The following is a 23,706-nucleotide window of genomic DNA, read 5'->3' as shown; positions in this document are numbered from 1 at the left end:
TTAGTAGAGACAGAGTTTCACTGTGTTAGCCAGGATGGTGTTGATCTCCTGATCTTGTGATCCCCCCCCCCCCAGCCTCCCAAAGTACTGGGATTATAGGTGTGAACCACCATGCCCGGCCTGATTTTAATATCTTGTCACCTTTGCCTGTTACTTAGCAAGAAAAACTACCAAGAAATATCCTGGTTTTCCTTTTGTTTGGGAATAAGGATCTACTCATAGTGGACACTTACTGGTTTATTTTAACACCAAGCTTGCTTCTCCCTGGCCTGTTTAAGTGGATATGACTCCCTGTGGGGTCCAGCACTTCCTGTTGTCTGCATGGAGGGAAGGAGTCTGGGCCTGAATCTCTCTTGTATTCTTCATACATGGGTTGAACTAAAGTCTCTTCTGTAATGTGTCAGTTCCAGAGGCATTCTCAGAGAATAAAGCATGTGTGAGTGATGCTACCTCAACCCTTAGCCAGGGGCAGGCATAACAAGGGAGACCTGCCTAGGCAATATAGTGAAAATCCCATCTCTACAAGAATTGACCAAAAAAATTAGCCAAGTGTGGTGGCTCACACCTGTAATCCTAGTGATTTTAGGAGCCCAAGGTGGAAGGATCACTTGAGACTAGGAGTTCAAGACCGGACTGGGCAACATGGCAAGACCCCCCCACCCCCCCCCAAAAAAAATTAAAAATTAGTCAGGGGTGGTGGCATGAGCCTGTGGTCCCAGCTCTTCAGGTGGCAGAGGCAGGGGGATCACTTGAGCCCAAGAGTTCAAGGCTGTCCCAGCTCTTCAGGTGGCAGAGGCAGGGGGATCACTTGAGCCCAGGAGTTCAAGGCTGTAGTAAGCTATGATCTTGCACTGCACTCCAGCCTATCTGGGTGGCGGTGAGTTCATACACAGTAGACATCGCCAGCATTCTGTTGGCAGGGATTGCTGTCGTTGGTCCTTAAGGATAAACCCAGGAAGGATGCAGGTGCTCAGAGGAACTTCTGGGGTCTTTTTTCCTGCTGGGTCAGTGTTCCTGCCCTAGAGACAGACCATACTTGTCTTTCCTTGACTGGCAGATGAGGGTCAAGTCCTCATTTCTTTTATAATTCCACGTTTAACCTTCAGCTTTTAAAATGAGAAAAATGGGGTCCTGGTGAGTTCAACTGGAATGTTCCAGGCAAAGGGATGGGTGTAGAATTTTCAGTTCCTAGAAGCTGAGTGTCATGGCAAATCTTAGCTTAGAAGCCATTCTACTCTGACATTCTCAGATGAGAATTTGAGTCTCATGTTAAAAATACAAAAGTATTAATAAGACATAACCGTCTTTATTCTTGTGTCTTCTTACATTTATCTGTCAGTCAATTGGCTATCAGAAAATAGCCTTTGATGTACCCATGGAGGGGCTCTTGGTTGGCTGCTGTGGTGGGCATGCTCAGGCCAGGGCAGGACCAGTTGTTGGCTGGTTTCTACCATCAGGAGACGCGGTTATGCTAAGATACTGCAAATGTGATTACTGGCTGTCAGGTTCTGTTATTTGGAAAGCCAGCCTGTGTAGCAGATGGCTTTGCTGACTGGCTACCAGAAGTTTCCTTTAAACAACGCTTATCAGCTCTAACAACACTTTTGAAATACTATTCTCAAGGAAGATGTTTGATTTATAGGTAGCTAGAAATGACCCGGGACAGAGGAGTCATGGGGGGTGGCCAAAGTATCTCATAAACTTAGAACTAAGGGAGCGAAGCCAGCTGCTGAGGGTGATGAATGGGGGTTAGCTGGGGCTGGCACCTTTCCCGGACCCTCCTCTGCAGTCTCCTCTCTTGGGCAGCATTAGTCCACGCAGCATGGAGGCATTACCTGGCTGCTGTTTGGTTTTGAGGTAGCAGTGAAATCAACTACATGCTTTAAAAAAAAAAAAAATGGTGATAATGCTCCATATGGCATGGAAAAATTCAAGAAATGACAGCTTAGTGGAGTGTTTAAAAAGCCACAGGATAATAAAGCTTAATGCCACCTGAACATATATAGTATTATGATTTTTTTTTTTTCTCTGTCTTTAAAAAAGGCTGGTCTGGCTTTGTAGAAGGGGATTTAGATTTTGGAGTGACAGGTCGGCAGCATGTGTCTTCTTTGCATTGGGAGAGCCCATCTCTCCAGGGCAGTAGGGAAAGGCAGTTCTCTGTGACTGGCTCTTTCAGCACCCACAGTCAGACTGGACCTGGCCTCATTATGACTGGTGTGGAAAATAAGCGCTTCCTTCTGAGGCGGAAATGCTGAAAGATTGCAAACACACTGGCTATGGCTGAAAGAGGTTCCCTGGAAGAGTCAGTGTCATCTAAGGTGGATGGAATGGATTCTTCTACTCTGCAGCCTGCATCTCGTATGGCAAAGTACAAAACCTGGGATGGATTTTAGACAAAGCTACGGTAATTGGGAGACAAATGTCCTGTATTTTAGCCCTGAAGGAACACTATTTTGTTTTTTGTGTTTGTTTTGTTTTTGTTTTACTTTGGGCTCTATGAATGCTTCAGATAAGAAGTGAGATAGATTTACATATCTTAATTATGGACAAGCTACTTTCATATTAAAGTTCATCTCAGTATCTGAACATTACCATGGTCTCAAATAGAATTGACCTCGGCTTCCCACACCTGGCTAAGTTAGGAGACCAGGGTTCTGGTCCCAACCTTGACCATAGCAGAGATCTTCCTCTCTCTCCACGGTGCTCAGTCAGTTTGCTTCTCAGCTTACAGACCTGGGTGACCTTTCAGTCTATACAGCTGCAGTGATAAAATTGGAGACTTTTGCCAAATTTTAGCAGTGTTCATCATTAAAGAGACAGTATACAGGGCACTGTAGCTACCTCGGGGACTATCGTGACGCTTTCATCTCCCTCACTGTCTTTTTCTGGTAAAATTACTTCGCCTTAGCATTTTTCGGTAGTTTGTCAGTTCTTCGAGGGCAGAACCCGTGCCTTGTCACTGTGTAGCATTGCAGTAAGTATTCAATATGTATTCACTGAATAAGTGAACCAATAGAAAAATGAGCAACTCGGTGAAAGTTTGCTAAAAATGCTAACTGCAAATGTCAAGATAACATTTCCATTTGATTTGTGTGGAGTTCAGTAATGTTCACACATTTACTTTGTTCTTTGTTATCAACAAAGCAGACTGCTGATGCTTACTAAGAGAAAAAAAAAAATGGACACAGGCAGTGTGACCCCCCACACTCCATGTTTGACCCTTGCAGAGAAGCTTTGTAGCCCTGGGGGAAGCGCCCTTTGTCTCCCAGCCTCTGCATCTCCCTAACTGCACGGAGGCTAGGATGCATTCTGACAGATGAATCCCGCCTGGCTCCCACTCTAGAGGCTGGGGGTTCTTTATTGAAACTCAAAAGGTAAAACGATTCTGTCCTGAGGACCCCTCCTTACAGTGAGGACATACCAGAGGTAGCACTTTCAAAGCCCTTAAAGTTTGAGTAGCTGGTAGACTGAGGTGTGACCCTGTGATGGTGAAAATCCTGTTAGGGTAGAGGACATAGAGGGTGGGCAGGTGTGTTTTAAAGTATCCCTTCAAAAAAAATGAGGTGAATCACCTAGCATTCACTCTGATTTATTTCATTAAATCTGAATATTAAATTTCAAGCTGTCCTAAAATCCAGATTTCGGCTGTAACTTCTGTAACTTCCTTCAAGAGAGAGCTTGCCCAGTTCGTTTTTATGCCACTTCCAGTGCCGTGAACACAATGTGTACCTCCAAAATAAGATTAAAGTACAGAAAGCTGGCACCTGACAATCTCTGCCTGCAAATAGCAAATCCTAAAGTAATGCTCCTACCTGGCCTGGCCACCAGCACCTGGCCCAGCAACAGCCTGGAGCCAGCTGTGGCATTTCTAGGCCTGGAAAAGGTCATGGAAGCATATGCTGTGATTAGGGGACATTGCATTTTCCCTTCTGAAACTTTTCATCAGGGAAACTCTGCAACAATACATCTGTGTTTGACAGCATGAGGAACTGATAAGTTGATCAGCTGTGTCTAAATATTGTGTGGCCTCAGATAACATCTGAGACTGGTATCTGTCAGCCCACCAGGTAGGAAGTGGGGGATTTGATGGAAGAGAAGTTCAGTTTTCAGTATTAATGGTGAATATTTAGCATGCACACAGAATGCCTGGCACATAGGATTTTAACCAATTTAGTCTTCACAGGAATGCTGAAAGTTTGGGAGCTTCTATCAGCACCCCTGTTTTACAGGTGGACAAGCAGGTGATTTGTCAGTGGACAGTCCTGGCGTGGGCAGGCAGTGTTCTTGCCGTTAACAGCAGTATTCTCTTGTCTGCTGTCATGGGGAGCAAGTGCTTACCTCTAAAGAATCTTTCCCCACACATTGGTAAAATAACCCTACAAGATTATTTTAGAAGCTTTGCACAGAGGCAGTATTGTAACCATGGAGGTTCATCTGGGGTGAGATTATTGCTAATCGAAAATACAAACAATAAGGACAGAATTATTTTAGGAGACAGGCCACAGAAGACTGTGGCCCTTTGCTGGGAGGGCATCGGTGTGAACCGCACCCATCCCTCGCAGTCACATCTCTTTGTTCTTGTCTTCCCGGAAGCCCACTCGTTCCTAGGTGAGGTCAGGGGTAACAGGTACCAAAGATACTTTGTTTTTTAAACAAGTCTCTTGAATTGCATCTTCGAGGCTGCATGGTGAGGAAAGATGGCTCACATAAACACGCAACAGGTGAGAGATGCCCCTCGTTTTGTTTTTGCAGGCCAAGTCTTGGAGGGTGGTGGGTTTAGGGTGCAGACTGGTCCTGGGCTAGGCCCCCGGAGGCTCCGGTCCGCGCTGCGCGGATCCATTCCGGCGCTTGGGCCTGCCCACCGCCGCGCTCGCCGCCGCCGCCGCGCTCCCGGGACTCGACCTGCCCGGCTGGGCGCGCGGCCCGCGGTCCCTGCACGTCGGCCCCCGCCGCCCGCCCCGCCCCGCCCCGCCCCGCCCCGGCGCGCATTTCCATTTTAAACCTCCGCCCGCCGCCCGCCACCCGCCACCCCTCGGCCTCAGCCGGCGCAGCTGCTCGCGCGTCCCGGGCCTCAGGGAGTGGCGGAGGCTGCAGAACCGCCAAGCTGTGCAGCCGGGGCGGGAGGATGCGCACGGGCCCAGCGCCGTAGACAATGAAGCCGCGGGCGCCGCCGCCCGCCCTGGGCCCTGCGCACGGCGGCCGCACCTGCCGGCAAGAGCGCCCTCGCGCCTGACCAGCCGTCCCGCCTGCCCCGCCTGCCCCGCCGGCCCATGGCTCAGCGCCCCGGGCCCGGACCCCGGCACTCGGGCGGCGCGGCGCACGGGCCGGCGGGTGCGAGGGGCGCCGTCCCCGCAGCCTGAGTGCGGCCCTCTCGGCGACCGGGGGGGCGTGGGCCACACTCCTGGCCCGCCCGCCCTCCCCGCCTGGTCTCGCGCCCCAGCCCGCGGGCTCGCTGGATGCGGCGGGGCCCCAGCGCGCGAGCGACATGTACTTGTTGGACGGCAGTGGCGAGCCCGCGTCGCCCCCTGCGGACGCGATGCCGCGCGGGATGCCCCCCAGAAAGACCGTCTACCGCATCTCCGTCACCATGGTAAGGAAGGAGCAGCTGGCCGCGCCTGGCGCCGGTGGCCCCGACCCACGCCCGGCTCGGCGGACTCGGCCCGCGCGCTCCCCGGACGCGCCCGGGCGGCTGGAGGAGGAGGCCGAGGATGCAGAGGGCGCCGAGGATCCGGAGGGCGTCGAGGACCCGGAGGGCCGCCGGCCGCGCGCCTGGGACTTCCGCACCTTCCGCACCCGCAGCACCGGGCAGCTGGAGCTGGGGCGGCTCCGGCCGTGCGCACGCGGCCTGGAGCCCGCGGACCTGGCCGGCAGCGCCCCCGCGGAGGAGGAGGGACGCGGCACGCCAGCGCCCCGCAGCCCGGACATGGAGGGGGCCCGGGCCGCGCCCCTGCGGCGGAGCCTGAGCTTCAGGCACTGGAGCGGGCCCGAGGCGCCGCGGGGCCGGGCGCTGGGCGGCGAGAGGCGCCACAGCAGCTCAGGGAGCCTGGCCTGGGCGCCTGACGACGAGGCCGCGGCCGGGGACACCCTGGAGCCCGCGGCCGCCGCGCAGCCCTCCTCGGAGAAGCGTAACACCCTGGACGTGGGCGAGGTGCTTAGCAAGAACGATGCGCTCTCGGACCTGGAGCGCTGGGAGCGCAGCAAGAGCAAAAATCGCACGCTGGACAACAGCGACCTGCAGCGGCTTGAGCGCGCGCGGGCGGCGGCCGGGCACGGCGCGGCCTCGGAGCACCGGCTGCTGCGCTTCTTCAGCGGCATCTTCGCACGCAGGGACGGGGGCCCGGGCGGTGGGCCCTCCCCACGGAGCGGAGCCTCGCGGCCGCGCGGCTATTTCAGCCTGCGGCGGCCCCCGGCCGAAACGCACTCGTCCAGCGCCGAGAGCATCGATGGCTCCCCGCGCAGAGGTGGGCATCTTGGCCGGGGGTACCGGGGCGGAAGGGGGCGCGTGGTGGGGACTGGCCGGCTCCACCGCGGCTACGGGACCCTCCCTCTCGGGTCGGGAGCCAGCGCGTGGCCTTGAAGAATGCGAACTCGCTTACTGCGGTTTTCCCCAGCAGGGCGCAGCGGTCCTGGGTTTTCCAGCTGCCTCTGCACCTGGCTGTGCGTGCTGGTGCCCCTCGGGGTCCACCACCTCCATCAAGGCGAGCTTGACCGGGGAGAGGTCGCCCTGCCATGCGATGCCGGCCTCCTTCGTGTGCTGGCTTGGCCTTCTGCGGGAGCGGGTCCTGAGCTGGCTGCCCGCGACACCTGTGGGGCCGCCCCAGGGAGCCGAGGCTCGCCGGCTGCCGCCGCACAGGTGTAGCTGCCTGGGTAGAAGCCGGCATTCATCCTGGCGCCCCTTCCTGCCTCGAGTCTCCCTGTTGGTGCTACCATCTGTGAATACTGTGGTGTGGTCTCAGCTGACTCCCTGGCCCCCGGTATTGAGCTGCCTGTAAAGACACTTTGCTACAGGGGGGGCCGTGGCGGGACAGAGGCCTCTCTTGCTATGGTCTCCCTGCCAGGTGGCGTCTAAATGGGGAGAGCGAGTCTGAGACCGGATTCTGTTTCCTAATAATGCAGGCTAGAAAAGGGGCAGGAAAATCGCAGACCTGTGGCCTTTTCTGAAACCTCAGGTCTCTGTTCCCTTCAGAGGACCTTGCAGGGAGGGTTCCCCAGCCAGATCTGTTATTCCGCTGCAGGAATCTGTTAACCTTTTGGTAGCATTTGGGGGTCAGAGCCTCCAGAGACCTTGAAACACAGACTCGATCAACTGCGCATCACCCAGAGGGGAGGTCCGGGGTGGAAGGTGGGGCTAGATTGCTACACCCTATTCTCGTGGGAGGGTAATGTATGCTAGAAGATACTGTGGTCACAGACATGTGGCCGTGCATTTACCACCAAAAAAGTTATTCATCCTATCTCTTATCTGAATTACTTAACTTGGCTGGTACAGATAAAGGTAGTTGGAGAGTGGGCTTTTGATTAGCAGCTCAGGCTGCTGTGTAACTCACCTCTGGAGAGAGTCTTCATCCCAAGTGGACTTAACAGGTCGGCTGACTGCCCTTAGAATCTGTATTAAAACCAACCAATGCAAAGAAGTGACTGTCCTTATTAAAATGGTCATGCTTTAATATGCTTCTAATGATCTTCCAAATGTGATAGAGAATGGTTGAAACCAAGCAGTTGCATGTGCAGTGATGTTAAAATCTGACCTGTTTCACTAGGGAGAATACACGGTTACCTGTTGTCACACTTAGTGTTTAGCTTGCCATGGCACATCTTGTTTTAACTTCCCTTGGAGCACTTACTGTAGAAGGCACTGTGTTTTACTCTAACCATTCTCTCACCTCTTCATGCATTCTCTTAAAATATTAAGAAGTGATGCGTGTTATTTTGTTAAAAGAATTGGTTTGCACGGGCCGGGCGCGGTAGCTCACACCTGTAATCCCAGCACTTTGGGAGGCCCAGGCGGGCGGATCAACAGGTCAGAAGATGGAGACCATCCTGGCTAACACGGTGAAACCCCGTCTCTACCAAAAAAAAATAAAAATAAAAAAATTAGCTGGGTGTGGTGGCATGCATCTGTAGTCCCAGCTACTTGGGAGGCTGAGGCAGGAGAATCGCTTGAGCCTGGGAGGCAGAGGTTGCAATGAGCAGAGATTGCGCCACTGCACTCCAGCCTGGGCCACAGAGCAAGACTCCATCTGAAAAAAAAATAAAGAATTGATTTGCACAAAGTTCATCCTGTCATCATTGGCATTCACAGGAAGTTCAGGCCTGAAGGTCCCAGTTCTGTAATAGCAGGCTTGCATCTTTGTTCTGTGGACTTTGAAGAAAACAGTAATTAGCTGCCTGGGTTCCAGACAAGTTTGTTATCACAGAGGGAGAAAGAGAAACGCACAGACATGCTTTAGAGAGAACGCATTTCATTGTGGTCCCTCTTGATACAAGTTAAAAGCATTTGGGGTTTGGGTATTTCCTCTCTAGTCAAATGGATTGATAGTAGATTTGAAGTAAGGCTGTGAAGTGTGTTGGAATGTTTAGAGTAATGCTCAGTTTGTCCTTGTGATCAGTCCTTCTCTGGGTGGAATTACTTTGGTCTTAGACATAACATACTAGCATTGTGGGTTGTATAGAAAAATGGAAATTTAATGAACTGCATTCCAGTGCACATGGTCAGAACTCTGGGCCTCACATTATTCTGAACTTCTAGGTAATCACATGCTCAGAGAAGTTACATCTTTTACCTGTATAAATTCGTTGCCTTTGGCTAAAATGTCTGAAATGTCAGTATTCTCAGGATCTTGGTGATACCAGTGTCTGTTACAGGTAAAATGTGCAGCCCCCCACAGGTATCACAACTTCTCATTTTATCATACTTCCCCAGCCTTTACACATTTGCTTCCTATGACATAAATTCAGAATTCAGATGCTATTTAAATAAGATTTTGAATTTAGGTTAGAGTCTCTATGGTAACAGTCAGTTGCAGCAGAGCCCAAGCTCAGTTTCCCTGTAAATGTCCATAGGGTGTAGGTCCCCAAACCACTGGGGCCAGGCGGGACTCAGAAATTTTGGATTTCAGGAAGGTAAAATGGTGTGTGTTACAGAACACTACCTGTGAGGTTGGGTGGCACCCTGTAATCACACACTAGTATTTTGCAACAAAGCCTGAGATATCCACACTCCGTGAAATAGTGATTAAAAATAGCCTCATGACAGTCAGACTCTGGTTTTGCCACCAAAATAATTTGGCAACCATTTATGAAAAGAAGTTCTATTCTGAGACCTTTTTAGATTTCAGATTGAGAAACTATTGTAGATCTGTAACATACTAAGCGCCATGAGAAGCACCACTGGCTTTTTCTAAATCTTGGCCATAATGTGTTAAAATTTGGAGTCCTTGAAAATACAAAGGAAATTAGGGATGATTTCAGTTGGTGCAGGCTTTCCTTCTGTTAGAATCTTTTCATCACCTTTAAAACAGCTATTACGTGTTTGAATTGGCTACAGGAAACTGAAGACTAATCATTACATTAAGTAGTCTGTTTGGCTTCTTGGAGTTAAATGCTTAGGCTCTGGCAAGGTATTTTAGCACAGGGAAGCAAGATGGCTGGAGTCTTATTTTAAAGCACACACAGGCTCCTACGTATGTGTGCCTTTCGTTTGCCTGTATTCTCACTCAAGGCATTAAGGATGAAAGGATTGGAACCCCTACCTTTGTTGGATGATTCCCTGTACTTTCTGATCCTTGTTGGAACTTGTCTGTTTAGGCTCTTCCCGGTTCTTGCTCCTAACAGAACAGTTGATTCCCCAAGTTCCGGGCTGCTCCCTCTCTGTAAGGCTGGCAACTGACAGCAGCGAGCCAGCAGACATTCCGGAAAGACCCCGTGTCAGATCAAGGGCAGTTTCGTGTTACCTGATACACATGTATTAGGGCAGAGTCCATTGACACAAGTATAATTTAATACAAGAAAAGATCAAGTAATAAATGATTAATGACATTGTAAAGTGTCCCCTTGCAGCGCATGCTCCCTGCATCCCAGTGGATGCTGTCTGGGCCAGCCCTGGAACCAGCCTCGGGGTGAGTGAAGCCCACACTAGCTATGCCCATCCAGAGCATTCGGTGTCTTTATGTTCTCATGCTGTCTGGGAGGATTGATTACAGTAATAAAGTGATTCATTGATACCTCTTACTGAGGTTAGCTTTTAAAATTGGTAATTTACAGCTGATTTTTGACAGCACATTTTATGAGTGACTTTGTTCTTTAATTTCTGATTGCATTGATTTATATCACTCAATTACTGTAGGGCGATAGACTTTTGTTTGTTTTTGTTTTTGAGATGGAGTCTCGCTCTGCCGCCAGGCTGGAGGGGAGTGGCGCAATCTCGGCTCACTGCAACCCTCCTCCTGGGTTCAAGAGATTCTGTTGTCTGAGCCTCCCAAGTAGCTGGGACTACAGGTGTACACCAGCATGCCCAGCTAATTTTTGTATTTTTAGTTGAGACAGGGTTTCACCATGTTGGCCAGGCTGGTGTTGATCTCTTGACCTCAGGATCTGCCCGCCTTGGCCTCCAAAAGTGTTGGGATTACAGGCATGAGCCACCACACTGGACCTGCTTTTTAAATTAACCACCTTGAGTGGAGAAAGTGACACAGCAGTTAAATAAAACTACTGAAACAACTTGATACATTTTGATTTTTAAGTTTATTAATGAAAAGGACATTTACTTGAAAAGCAACTATGTAATTCAGTGTTTCTCATTTGAAACATTTTGAACAGATTACAGTCTTCTGTTATTAGACTTGATTATCTACAGTCTTTTGTTGTTATAATTGAACATTCCTAGATAGAGTTTGCTTGCTTTTTGTAAATGACTCCAGAGAGCAATTTAGGAAACTCCTCATTATTTTTGCTTAGGGCTAACATTGTTCTCCTGGAGACAGAGCAGTTGTACTTGGGGAAAAAGGAAGAGCTACTCTGAAGGTCAGCCAGGAACCTTCTAAGCCACCGCTGTGGCCTTGTCTTGCTGTGTTGATTTCCTTAGGTTGGAGTCTGAGTTTCAGCACAGGCCGCCTGTAAACATTTTTCTCCTTGATGACCTGGGCTGGAACATCCTGCCACCTGGGCAGTGCTCAAAAGTACATCTGCTCCAGAGGTCTTCCAGTTGTAACAGTCACATTGCAGCAAATTGTTGGGTTATATGATGAACAATTACCTTTTGTTTGGAGCAGTAAGACCCAATTATATAGCACCAGTAGCGGTGTTTTTATTGTTGTTTTATTTTGTTTTTGAGATGGAGTTTCACTCTTATTGCCCAGGCTGGAGTACAGTAGTGTGATCTAGGCTCACTGCAACCTCCGCCTCCCGGGTTCAAACGATTCTCCTGCCTCAGTTTCCCGAGTAACTGTGATTACAGGCACCCACTACCACGCCTGGCTAATTTTTGTATTTTTAGTAGAGATGGTGTTTTACCATGTTGGCCGGGCTGGTCTCGAACTCCTGACCTCATGATCTCTCTGCCTTGGCCTCCCAAAGTGCTAGGATGACAGGCGTGAGCCACTGGGCCTGGCCTTTTTAAAGTAATCTTATTATCATTCTAATGCATTAATCAACATTGCGTTTCTACGGTGTGTTCTGCATTTACTAGGCAGCGGGAGCTGAAGCTAACTAGAGCACAGCTCCTGTATTCTGAGGTCAGTAGCATATTGGAGTAGATGGAAAAGATTGAATCACAGCCTCACGGGGTACTGGAGGGAAGAAATGACTGTCCTGCTCTGCACAGCCTATCTCCATTGGAGCACTAGTCCCAGAGCGTAAATGTCTGCCGCTTTTTTTTTTCTTTTGGCTGTTACAACAAAATACATGCCTGCCACAAAAAAATACATGCCTGCCACTTCTAACGAGTGAGTCCTTCCTGGGCATGAAGCATGTATCATTTCTCTAGGCACTATGCTTGGCACATAGATTTTAGTAAACGTTTGCCTGGGACTACAGGCGTGCACCACCGTGCCCAGCTAATTTTTGTGAGAGGAACTAACTAGAGAACTAGGAGAGAGAGTGAATTGAATGTCCTTGAGTTAATGGGATAGAGTTAATGAAGGCCTCACAGAGGTGTAAATGAGCTGGATCTTGTAGGATTGGTAGGAGTTTACCAGTAGGGAAGACTTCACCAGCAAGGTGGTTGGGATTTTTGTAGTTAATTGCTAAGAATTTATTCCTGTTCCCAAATCTTTATAACTAATGCTGACACTAAGCATAAAACAGGATGTTACTATTTCTATAAATGAGCTTTGTTTATTTTTGTTACTGTTTCTATAATGAGCGTTGTTTGTTTTTTTCGAAAAATATTTTTGGCATGTGGTTTTTGTTTCTGATAGGAATTCTCCTTTAGGCTATTGTCAATTTGTTTTCCTATAATGATTTGAAACAATTATATTAACTTAAATGATGTCACAGTAAAATAATGAAATAAGTTTTATTTATTGAGGGTCGTCTCGTGATGAGATCAAGTGCGTACCGCTACACTCAGGTCGCCAGGTGATTAAGAACAGAATTGGTATTAAGGTCAACAGATTAGCAAAAAGGGGAGAGATTATTGTCTTTTCATTGTTTTGAAAGAAGTACCATCTGCCCATGATCGTTTTGGTTTAGGGTTTGTTCAGCCCAAATTAGAATCCGCTGTGGTGTTGATGTTTCCCTGTTTGTTGGTGATAGCCCGAGAACTGTGTTTCTCATTGTGGATACATGCATTCACCTTTGCTAGTTCTCTTTTCTCCTGTTAAGACATGAATGTAGCTGCTCCTATAATTTCCTTTAGCTAGTTTTACTTCAAAGATGGGTCTTGGTCCTTTGTTTTCTTATAATCTTTTGTTGTTTTCATTTTCCTAATTGATTTTTAATCGTGACGTCACTAACAGCTCTAAAGACTCGGAAAGCTCACCAGGCAGTACGCTTCCCTGGGTCAGAACATGGGAGTACTCTGCTGTCTCATTCAGTACCAGGGCGTACCAGTGAGAGGCTTGTGAAGGGATTGTTTCGGCCTCTCCTTATCCAACAAATGAGGATAATTTTTATGAGATGCATTTTGGTCTTTGGGAGGGGAAGGGAAAATGATGGTTGCTTTCCTTAACTGTCCTTTGTCGGGAATGGTTAAAATGTTTTGAATCTGTTTCTGCTGTGATTGTGAGGTCCAAGCTTTCACATGACATCGTGTGCTGGGTGTTTTGGTGAACACACAGGAACGCTCCTTTATTCTCTGTGCGGCCTTTGGGGGCATCATTTGAGTGGATGGTCATTTGTTTGAGATGATTGTCAAGGGAATCTTGTGTTCCCACCGATTCTCTGTGCCTGTCATTGCAAGGGCTTCTTTGAGCTGGTCTGCTGACTGTCAGGCACTTGAGATTGACTCAGTGAACAATGCTGCCAGCCTTTCTGACGCAGCCCCTGCCCTCTCTGACTCTTACGCAGGATCAGAATCACTCAGTTATCAACTCTGTTGGTAGAGGTGAGGGAGAAATATTTATCCAGCTCCTGCCTGTCTGCTCCCTTACCTCTTTACAATAAAAAAAAAAAAAAAAAAAAGCCAAACCAGTTGTTCTGTGAAATGTACGAAGCAGGATGCGTGTCTGTGACTTGCTTCCCTATAGTGTCAGCGCAGCAGCCTTCCGAGTGGGCACAGTCGCATATGGCGCTGGTGGGCCTGCGTGGCGCCAGCTCTTTCTCCTCTGGTGCCAATGCGGCCCGTTGACAGCTCCAGGATACTTGGATATCTCACTCTTCCGGTTATTTCAGTTGCCAAACTAGAATCCCAACCTTCTGAGAGTCTGTTCTCTTTTGGATTTGTTGGTAGATGTCTGCTCTGCTCCCCTGATATGGTTCATAGAACACTCTGGAAGCCAAGTTCATTGAAGACACTGTGGATGTGTAATTTGGAAGAGGAGACTGCAGCATGGAGGCTTCGCTCCTAGCACTAGAGAAACAGATACAGAAAAGACATCATCTAGCACTGGTTAAGGAAACTTAAAGGAAAATGGATTTGGGCTTAGAATTAGGGAGTCATTTCTCACAAGCATAGCCATTCCACTTTGGAAGAAGCTGGTTGCTTCTATCACTGGAGGCATCCAGACTCAGGTTGGCTAGGGAGTGTTCAGGACGGGTGCTGTGTGTGTTGTCTGGGATGGAATGGGTGGTCTTCAAGTCCCATCCTAGTTTTCAAGGTCTGGAGTCCTTTATGTAAGATTTGATTTTTGTACTTGGTCTTCTCTCAGGGTAGTTTTCTACCAGATTTAAAGGAAGGTATTTGTCTGGAGTCTTTGGACTGTCCTGCCCGCCTGCCTGCCTGCCTGCCTGCCTCCACCTTGGGATCCTGGTGTATTCTGCTGGCCAGCCTAAGATGGAGTAAGAGTTCTGCCTGCCAGCTGCAAGGTGCTGGGTGGAAAGTCCCTGCCCTCACTCTCCCTCTCCTGCTTGCCAGCCCCACGGTAGTGCTGCCTGGGCTCCTGTTTGGCCATAAAGCCCCTCTGGGTACCGATGCCATTTGTCTTCTGGGTATCCAGGTGCTGAGTGGTGGCTGGGCATGATCTTAATCGGATTCTCCCTGTACACAGCCTTGACTCAAAAACTGATTTCAGGTGTGTAGATCATACAATGATGGTGGCAAGAAAGAAAGAATGTTTTTCTGTTGCTTGTTGGAACACATTTAAGTGGCCACCTGGAGAAAGCAGAGTGTCTTGATTCGGTGGAGTGGGTTTAGTCTTGACAGCAGTACTTTGGTTAGTGAGGTGATTCTGACTAGTCATCTCCATCCCTGAGCCCTGCCTACCTCGTGCCAGCAAACAGATGTGTCACCGTGCAGCCCAGCACCGTATCTTTCTTTGCTTTACTCCATTTACCTGTAACACGGGGTTTGCAAAAGGCCTAAAAATAGAAACATCTATATGTGGCCGTATTTGCATTTATAGTTAACTATATGAGCTGTGCATTTGCCCAGGTGGATTTCTTATATCCCGGAGCTACAAGTATAAGCCAGCCTTGTGTTTTGTTTTCACTGCTTTCTCCTGTATTTTCTCATGATCTTTAGTGTAACTACTTCTTTTAAAATTATTGATCACTGTTACCTTAAAATTATAAATGGGGAGAATAGAATTCTCTTTTTTCCTTTGGCTTAATCCCCCTCCCACCGCTTTTATTCGTAGAACTGGAGGAGTAATGATTACTTGGTAGCATATGGATTCGTCTCATTCCTGGTACCAGCCAAATATGCGTTTATTTTGGAAAGCTAGTCTGCGTGCTACGTCCCGACGTTACCTTTCACAGTCCCTGCTGTGCTTTCTGCCCTAGGGCTGGCACCAGAGATCATTGCCTGGAAAGCAGAGTAATCTGTGCTCTTGAGATTTTAGAGAATAATGGTAGATGGTCCTTGTTGGGCATGGCTTTCAGTCTTCTGAGTAAGAAAGCGCTGACACAATCTATTTATCAGGTTTGTTCAGTGGAGTGTGCTAAAGGTCATTTGTTGAATTCCATATTTTCAAATAGTTAGGTTTCTAGTATGATGATGCGAATGGCGTTACTTGGATCTGTGTAGTACCGAAGCTGACATTTTGACTGTTGTTTGTAAGTAACGTATGACTACTGTGGATAAAGAGCACCCTGGCTTAATCATGGAAGATAATGTTATAAACTCAGATAATGTTAGAAACTGTAGTGCCGGCAAGCCATGTGGGGAGGCACTGAGGGCAGAAGGCTGACTTCTCCTGGCGTCTTGTCCTTGGAGGAGAGCAGGTGACATCCATTTTGGCTGGTGCCGACGGGGGTGAGTGTACCTGCATAGGTGTGTGCAGCTGGCTGTACCTGCCAGGAGCTTCCTGGTGTGGGTCTCCTGCCCAAGCTTCTCCTTGTTGGGAATGCTGTCCTTATGCAGATCCTCATCTTCAGGCCTCACCAGAAGCACCTGGCCTGGGGGGCGGAGAGTGGCTGCCCGCGCTCAGAGGCTCAGCTGAGTCCCACTCCACACTTCCTGGTCTAGCTTCCCCCTCTGAACACCTGAGCTGACACTGGGACCGTGAACCCAGACAGGATGACGGTGCTCACAGCTGTAGTTCAGGATGCAGCCAGCTGTGTTTTTCCTACTTCCTCTCAGCTGGGCAGTTCCCTGGGCTCTGAGAATTTTAGCCCTTTTGTCACTGCCTTCCTGCGTGGCTCCCAAGGAGGAAGCAGGCGCTGGAGTGGAAGAGGGGTTCCTGCAAACCTGGTGCTCTGTCCTGCCACCGTGACACCAGCTGGTGAACCACCAGCTCTCCTCCCTTCCCCCCAATATAGCCGACACGTGGACAGCCAGATACATGCAGAGCCATTATTTTTTCAAAGACCTGTTAAAGTTTAAAGGTTTTGGGCCAGGTGGGATGGCTAACCCCTGTAATTCCAGCACTTTGGGAAGCCAAGGCAGGTGGATCATGAGGCCAGGAGTTCAAGACCAGCTTAACCAACGTGGAAAAGCTCCGTCTCTACTAAAATTACAAAAATTAGCCAGTCATGGTAGCGTGTGCCTGTAATCCCACCTACTTGGGAGGTTGAGGCAGGAGAACCACTTGAACCCAGGATGCTGAAGTTGCAGTGAGCCGAGATCGCACCCTTGCGCTCAACAGAGTGAGACTCCATCTCAAAAAAACAAAAAAAGTTTAAAGGCTTTGTTCACTTGTTCTTGAGACTTAGATTTCAAGTTCACAAATAAATGTGGAGTACAATATGCACCTAAAAATATAATATAGTTTTAATTTTCATATGCACAGTTATCACTGACCAGTACTTACTAAATAACGTGCATTTAGGACTCTAACTCACTTGTAAAAGTAGATTAATAGATCAGTAGGTGGGAATTACAGTATCGGGGGGAATTTATTGTTTTCCGTGTGTGTATACCTTCCATCCTGTAAAGGGTCTAATTTACTTTGCATATTTTACACCGTGTTATAAAATGCTATCGGCACTGGTTTTTTGTTGGTTTGTTTTAATATAGAAATGACAATGCATACATTGTGGACTCTTCCTTTCAAGCTGGGTATTTCTTCCTCTCTTTTGTTGTTGTTGTTGTTGTTGTTTGAGACAGAGTCTTGCTCCGTCACCAGGCACCGGGCTAGAGTGCAGTGGCGCAATCTCAGCTCACTGCAACCTCCACCTCCTGAGTTCAAGCAATTCTCCTGCCTCAGCCTCCCGAGTAACTGGGATTACAGGCGCGCACCACCATGCCCAGCTAATTTTTGTGTTTTTAGTAGAGACGGGGTTTCATCATGCTGGCCAGGATGGTCTCCATCTCTTGACCTCATGATCCGCCCGCCTCGACCTCCCAAAGTGCTGGGATTACAGGCGTGAGCCACCACGCCCGGCCTCAAGCTGAGTATTTTGTTGTTACCCTGAACTAGCTTGGTGGCCAAGAATAAGGCATCTGGAGCCGGGACTCTGTTTTCGGGGATTTTGTTTTGTATTGTTTTGTTTTGTTTGAGAAAGAATCTTGCTCTTTTGACCAGGCTGGAGTACGGTGGTGCGGTCTCAGCTCACTGCAACCTCTGCCCCTGGGTTCAAGAGATTCTGCTGCCTCAGCCTCCCGAGTAGCTGGCTTACAGGGGTGTGCCACCATGCCTGGCTTATGTTTTTATATTTTTAGTAGAGATGATGGAAGAGAAAGTGGGGAGGGGGGCTTCCAGGTTTTTTTTTTTTTTAATTTCTGATTAGCCTTTCCAAAGGAGGCAATCAGATATGCATTTATCTCAGTGAGTAGAGGGATGACTTTGCATAGAGTGAGAGGCAGGCTTGTACTAAGCAGTTTCCAGCTTGAATTTTCCCTTTAGCTTAGTGATTTGGGGGCCTAAGATTCTTTTTTTTCCACGGGTCTTTTTAGAAATTTTAAAGATGTATTTCATCTGGTAAAGCTGAAGTCCCACCAAGTGGTAGCTGATGTAGACTAAGCCTCCTGCTTTACAGGGTACCCATTGGGAGGGAGGAGGTGCTGGACAAGGTGAATAGATGGGCAGATTTGTTCAGGAGTTTACCTTTGTTCCTGATGTGGGAAGGCATAGCTTCTATACCGGAATTCTTTGTCTCCCGCAATAAAAATTATAACATTATTTGTATTATACTTTGAGGATTAAAATCATACACTTGTAGTCAAACCTAGGTATGAGTGATGAGTATGAGCTTGGACACTGCTGACAGATTAAAATTTGACATCCAGATTCTGGTTCCAAGGAAGGAGTTTTTTTTTTTTTTTTTTTTTTTTTTGGCCGGGTTCTCTTTCTGAAGCCCAGGTCAGAGTGCAGTGGCATGATCGTGACTCAAAACAGCCATGACCTCCTGGGCTTAAGCAGTCTTCCCACCTCAGCCACGAAAGAAGTTGAGACCACAGAAATGTGCTGTCAGGCCCAGCTAATTAAAATGATTGATTGATTGATTGATCCAGATGAGGTCTTACTGTGTTGCCCAGGCTGGTCTCAGACCCTTGAGTTTAAGTGAACCTCCTGCCTCTGCCTCCCGAAGTGCTGGGATTACAGGCCTGAGCAAGCCACTATGCCCGGCCTATGAAGGTTTGTTGGTTGGTTGGTTTGTTTTTTGAGACTTTCACTCTTGTTGCTCAGGCTGGAGTGCAATGGCACGATCTCATCTCCGTAGGAAGGCTTTTTGAATAATTATCTTCCTCATTCTCTTTCACTCAACCCTGATGAACCTTGCTGGACTTCATTACATGTGAGATTGCTCATGTGACATGCAGGTTGCAGATCAGGTGGGTGGGGGCTGATAACAGTCTCACTTGGCCTCAGTTTCCTCGTGTGTCCAGTGAAGGGATGCGCCCTGGCTCTAAAAGTAAACATTCTCAACAGAAGAATCTGGGCATTTGCCATCAAACAGATTCCCATTCTGTAGGCAGTTAATTTTCCACACCACAGGAGATGTTTGTGACATTTCCCATTTCTTTAAAGTCTAAGATAGATATTGATCCCTTGGAAGGAGATTAAGTTCTCTGGTTCCATCAGGCGTAATGATTTCAGTTTTATTGTTACAGGTGGCGAGTGCTAACCCAAACCTTTCACATACAGGAATGTCATCCCATGTAGACCTTTGAGTCCAAATTTCATTTGTAGTTGACCTTTGGGGGTGACAGTCCAATTAGTGTAAATTGTAATAGCCCTTCATCTTAGATACCAGTTTAAAGTTCATTTTAGGTGAGTTTCCAAACAGATGCAATGGATGTATATCAGTTTAACTTGATAAACGTGCAGATAAAAATGTATGACATGAGGACCAGTGTTTGAAAGATCGTTTACGTGACCTGATGAATTTTCGTTTTGTCCGTTTCCAAAATACACAGGAATGCAGGAATGCCACCTTCATTCAGATCAGACTTAACCTTCCTTCGCAGGATATGCCCAGAGATTTATTGACGACATTAGCTTCAATGAGGAAGGTCAGATAATTTAAGTCATTAGGCATCTCTTTTAAGGGCAAAGTACATGTTACTGAGGAATCTGGGCTCTCTGGTAGAAGGATGTGTTCCTGGATTTTTCTTTTTTATGTTTTTGGATTTTTCTTCTCAATCTCTGCCCTCTGAACTTTTTTTTTTTTTTCTGTTGAGACGGAGTCTCACTCTCTCACACAGGCTGGACTGCAGTAGCGCGATCTTCTGCTCACTGCAGCGTCCGCCCCTTGGGTTCAAGCGATTCTCCTTGCCTCAGCCTCCACAGTAGCTGGGATTACAGGCACGTGCCACTATGCCCAGCTAATTTTTGTATTTTTAGTAGAGATGGAGTTTCACTGTGTTGGCCAGGCTTGTCTCAAACTTCTGACCTTAAGTGATCTACGCACCTCGGCCTCCCAAAATGCTGGGATTACAGGTGTGAGCCACTGCACCCAGTCTTTCTTTCTGATCTTGAACCTCTTTTCTACTCTTGCCGAGCTGTAGATGGGCGGGGGTGTCAGTATTTTAGGTGTGTGACCTCCTCTTTTGCTCATTGGTGTTTGGGGTCTGTGGTGTCTGTCTGGGGAGTGGGCGTGTGCAGGAATGAAAACAATCTTCACTCTTCCTTTCCCGGCATTTTTTTTTTCGTTCTCTCTGGAAGGTCATGAGGGTCCCCTCCACTCCCTCAACTCCCACATTTCCACCCCTCTACTTCAGACAGACTGCTGGAACTTTCTGCCTCTCTTGGGGTACTTAGGATGCCCTGCATATGCAAGCTGCTTTCAGAAAAAGCCAGATCCCACCACATCAAACTGCAGGCCCTGCTCGAATCTGCTGTATCCCGGTTTTAGATGGGTGGGAAGTGGGAATTGGCATTTTGTCCTTTTGCTGAGATTTTCGTCATAACCACGTGTGTGTACCCATTAAGACTAGACAAGGGAGTCGCCGCTGCGGAAAGAAAAGTCATTGTTTATTCATTTTGCATTGGAGGAAATGAGCATTGGGGGCTTCTGTGACAGCTTGGGGGAGCAGGAGAGTAAATAGCAGGGTTAGGTGTGGGTCCCCTCCTCCCCCCCTCATTCACCAGCTAGTGCTATTTGAGGGCTAGAACCAACTGTGCTGTGTCTTGACCTGGTTTGTTGCTGTGTCACAACAGTGCAGTTGCAGCCACACCTCCGTAACGTTCACCAAGGTGGGTACCGTTGGGAGCACTTTGCATGCATTTGTGCAGTGATTGCAGCAACAGCCCTGTGTGGTAGATTATTGTCCTGTAGATCTATAGGATTGATTGGTTATCTGTAGGAGACATCTACATAGATATAGATGTACGTACTTACAGAGCAATGAAGAAATGAGCGCAAGATTACTCCATCAATTAGGGGCTTCAACCCCATCAATTAGGGGCTTCAGCGCTCCTGCGCTTAGCCGGCCCCTGTTCCGCCTTCAGTCGTAGCCTGGAAGGACACCCTTCATTCGCTGGTTCAGGGCACTTGGAAGCTAGAGCAAGAGTGATGGAGGGAGTGAGATTGCTGTATCTGCAAGTCACTGCACAGCTCACCCTGCGGGCCTGGCGCGAACCTGCTGCCGTTCATCAGCCTGTAGGATCTCCAGCACAGGACCAGGTTAGTGAGTGAGCAGAAAAGTAGTGCACTGATTTTGTTTCCATTAAACCATAGAACATAACAATTTTGACTGCAGAGAGGCAGGCGGAATAGCTTGTCCAGGAAAATAATAGTGTGTTTGCAAACCAGAGAACGACGGTACTGTGTGGTGGGGAATTCTGAAGGCCTTAAGTCTGTTTCTCGACTTCCCCTCTTGCTTTCATTGTTTCAGACAAATAATTTCTGATGGACCCCAAATTGGCAGGTCTCCATAGGGACCACCCCTAATCTCAAATCTGTGTAATGAAGCATATGCAACATTTCCACTCAATCGAGAGTTCCACTCTTCAGAACGGTCATAGAGCTGTGGTGTTGGTAGACCATCCTGCACGTGTGTGTGTGCACACTTGTGTGATGTGTCAGCTTGTGCCTGCAGAGACTGGGCCAGCAGGGCTGAGGCTGCTGCCAGGAGAGTGGCTGGGCAGTGAGTGGGCTTGTATCCTACACCTCCCTCCCAGGAGTTTCTGTGCTGCACGGAGCTCTTCAGAACCTATAGTGGCATTTATGGTATTTTTTTTTAAATGCTGCTTTTGTTTATTTTTTGCAGTCTAATTTTTTTAGATGGTGAATGGATCGCATTGTTGCACGTATTTGATGAATATCACAGCAAATGCAAGGGTGACTGGGAGTTCTAAGCCCCTGGGTGTCTCTCCTTGTGGGTTTTCTTGCAGTATTGACACTCTCTGATCCCCAGGCTCTGGGTCCTCAGGTTCCCCTGTACCCCTGCCTGGGGTGCTGAGGGATCTCACTTCCTACACCTTGCTTGGAGCCAATCCAGTGACTCCACTTTTAACGCTCGGAGGACTTGAGTACACAGTCTTAACCCTAGAATGTTGGGCTAGAAGGGACTTTGACCCTTCCTCCGCACTCCACCCTTTAAGGGTGAAAGCAACAGGTGGGGCTGACTCATGGGGCAGAGGAGGCCATGCCCCCAGGGGCAGGTGCAGGAGGGAGCCTGGCTCTTGAGGTTAAGTTTTGTTTCAGAGGCAGAGCTTCCATTGGAGCACTTGATACTGTGCATTTGGAACACTGAGACACAACTTCAAGTTTAAAAGTGAAAACCAAGGAGGAAAGCATAGTTTATTCCTAGCTTCCAGTAGAGGAGGCTGGCCAACCTAAGCAGCCACATCAGAACCAGAGTCCGAGGCAGGACGCGGACATTCCTAAGTCTGAGATCTACAGCGGAGCGTCTCCCTGAAGAGTTCTGACAGGCTGGGCAGCTAGTGCTCCTGACCCTGAATGCACTTGAACAAGCTCTTCCGGGAGAGGCTCGGGCTTCTGGCTACTGGTAGATACCTGTCTGCTTGGGGCAGGTGCATTGGCTTTCTGTTGCTTTTACAGTATCTGGGTGAAGTCATTGTGTTTCTTCTTGATGTATTTATTTATTTTTCTCCAGTCTAGTCATAGTATTGGTTTCTAGAAATCAAAGTCAATGGTTTTATTTTTGGAGTTCTAAATCCAGGCATATTAAATACTTCGGCTGGCCTGAGGATTTGGCAGGGATTTGTGGCTGCTATTTTAGATATGCCAGGAGTCTTCTTGGAAGTTGCTCACCACCTGGTTTTCTCCAATTAGGCTGTGAGCCTGGATCTCAGATTAGCGTGCCTAGAGTGGGGTTTGTAGACCAGATCCTACCCCTCTTCCAGACTCTGCTCACCAGTCCTAGGCAGAGCAGCGAGGAGTCTGCCCCAGGTGATTCTGAGGCCTCCGTTGCTTCTGAGAGACCCCAGCTCTGGGATGCTCCGGGCTGCTGGGTGCCGGTGCCTTCCTCCCCACCAATCAGGCACATGCAGGTAGGGGTCTGCACCCAGCCCACGGACTGTCTGATCTAGGGAAAGGCCACTCTGGCAGTGGATGCCACTGCTGTTGGTGGCAAGTGAGAAAGGCCCACCTGTGTCACGGCCAGTGGTTTCCAGTGCCTTACTTTTGGTGGCAGGACTTGTTACACGTCTCCGTTGCAGGAAGCAAAAGTAGATTTAACATGTCTTTAAAATCTGCTGAAGACTCTTAAGGTAAAGATACCCACTTGAGATGTGCCAACATTTAGTCGGGGCACCGAGGATTCTGTGACTGGCGGTGAGTCCCTCTCCCCCTACACAGCAGGAACAGTGATCCTAAAACAATTGGATAGCCACGGTCATTTGTGGATGTGACCACAGCCAGGTCCCATGTTGATAAATGCTGGACAGTGGACACTAGTGGGAGACTCAGTACAAGTCACGTTGCTCTGGGCTCATTCACACCTGCAGAAGGCTCCAAGCTGGGGGGCTGGAGGCCTCTTGCTCTGGGGACCATGTCCCCCTCCCCATCCTTCCCTGTCCTGAGTGTGGCCTCCATCATGTTGACCCCTGTACCCCTGCCTGTCCCCCATTCACCTACAATAGGGATGAGCTTGGGGACAATGGCCAGTGACATCCAGGAGAGGGAACTTAGAGGCAAAGCAGGAACGCAAAATCAGAGTTCCCAGTAGAAACAAACATGCAGCATATTGTGAAACTTTTCAAAGAAATCAACAACGTCGCGATAGCTCATTCTCTGGTTGCTGGTTATCCAGTTACTAGT

The 23,706-nt window shown here is 48.5% G+C and overlaps 1 protein-coding gene across 12 annotated transcripts in view; it reads left to right on the top strand.

Moving 5' to 3' along the window:
* Nucleotides 1-23,706, top strand: part of AGAP1 (ArfGAP with GTPase domain, ankyrin repeat and PH domain 1) — a 616,003-nt gene that overhangs the window by 163,377 nt on the left and 428,920 nt on the right. For 4 of the 12 annotated variants that reach the window (XM_032277587.1, XM_032277590.1, XM_032277589.1 and 1 more), the window contains exon 1: nt 5,446-6,461. The exons of 6 other annotated variants lie outside the window; for them this stretch is intronic. In XM_032277587.1, coding sequence (XP_032133478.1) covers nt 5,486-6,461 — 976 coding nt within the window. In that variant the 5' untranslated portion in view covers nt 5,446-5,485. Of the gene's footprint in view, nt 1-5,436; nt 6,462-23,706 lie in introns of those variants that run through there. 2 more of the 12 variants (XM_032277591.1, XM_032277592.1) reach the window with 1 other exon arrangement.

The sequence above is a fragment of the Sapajus apella genome, unplaced genomic scaffold, assembly GCF_009761245.1.
Source record: "Sapajus apella isolate SASKATOON/1434 unplaced genomic scaffold, GSC_monkey_1.0 scaffold10, whole genome shotgun sequence".
Lineage (NCBI taxonomy): Eukaryota > Metazoa > Chordata > Mammalia > Primates > Cebidae > Sapajus > Sapajus apella.
Note: the sequence above shows the minus strand (reverse complement) of the source record. Positions and strands in the feature narration are given on the sequence as shown.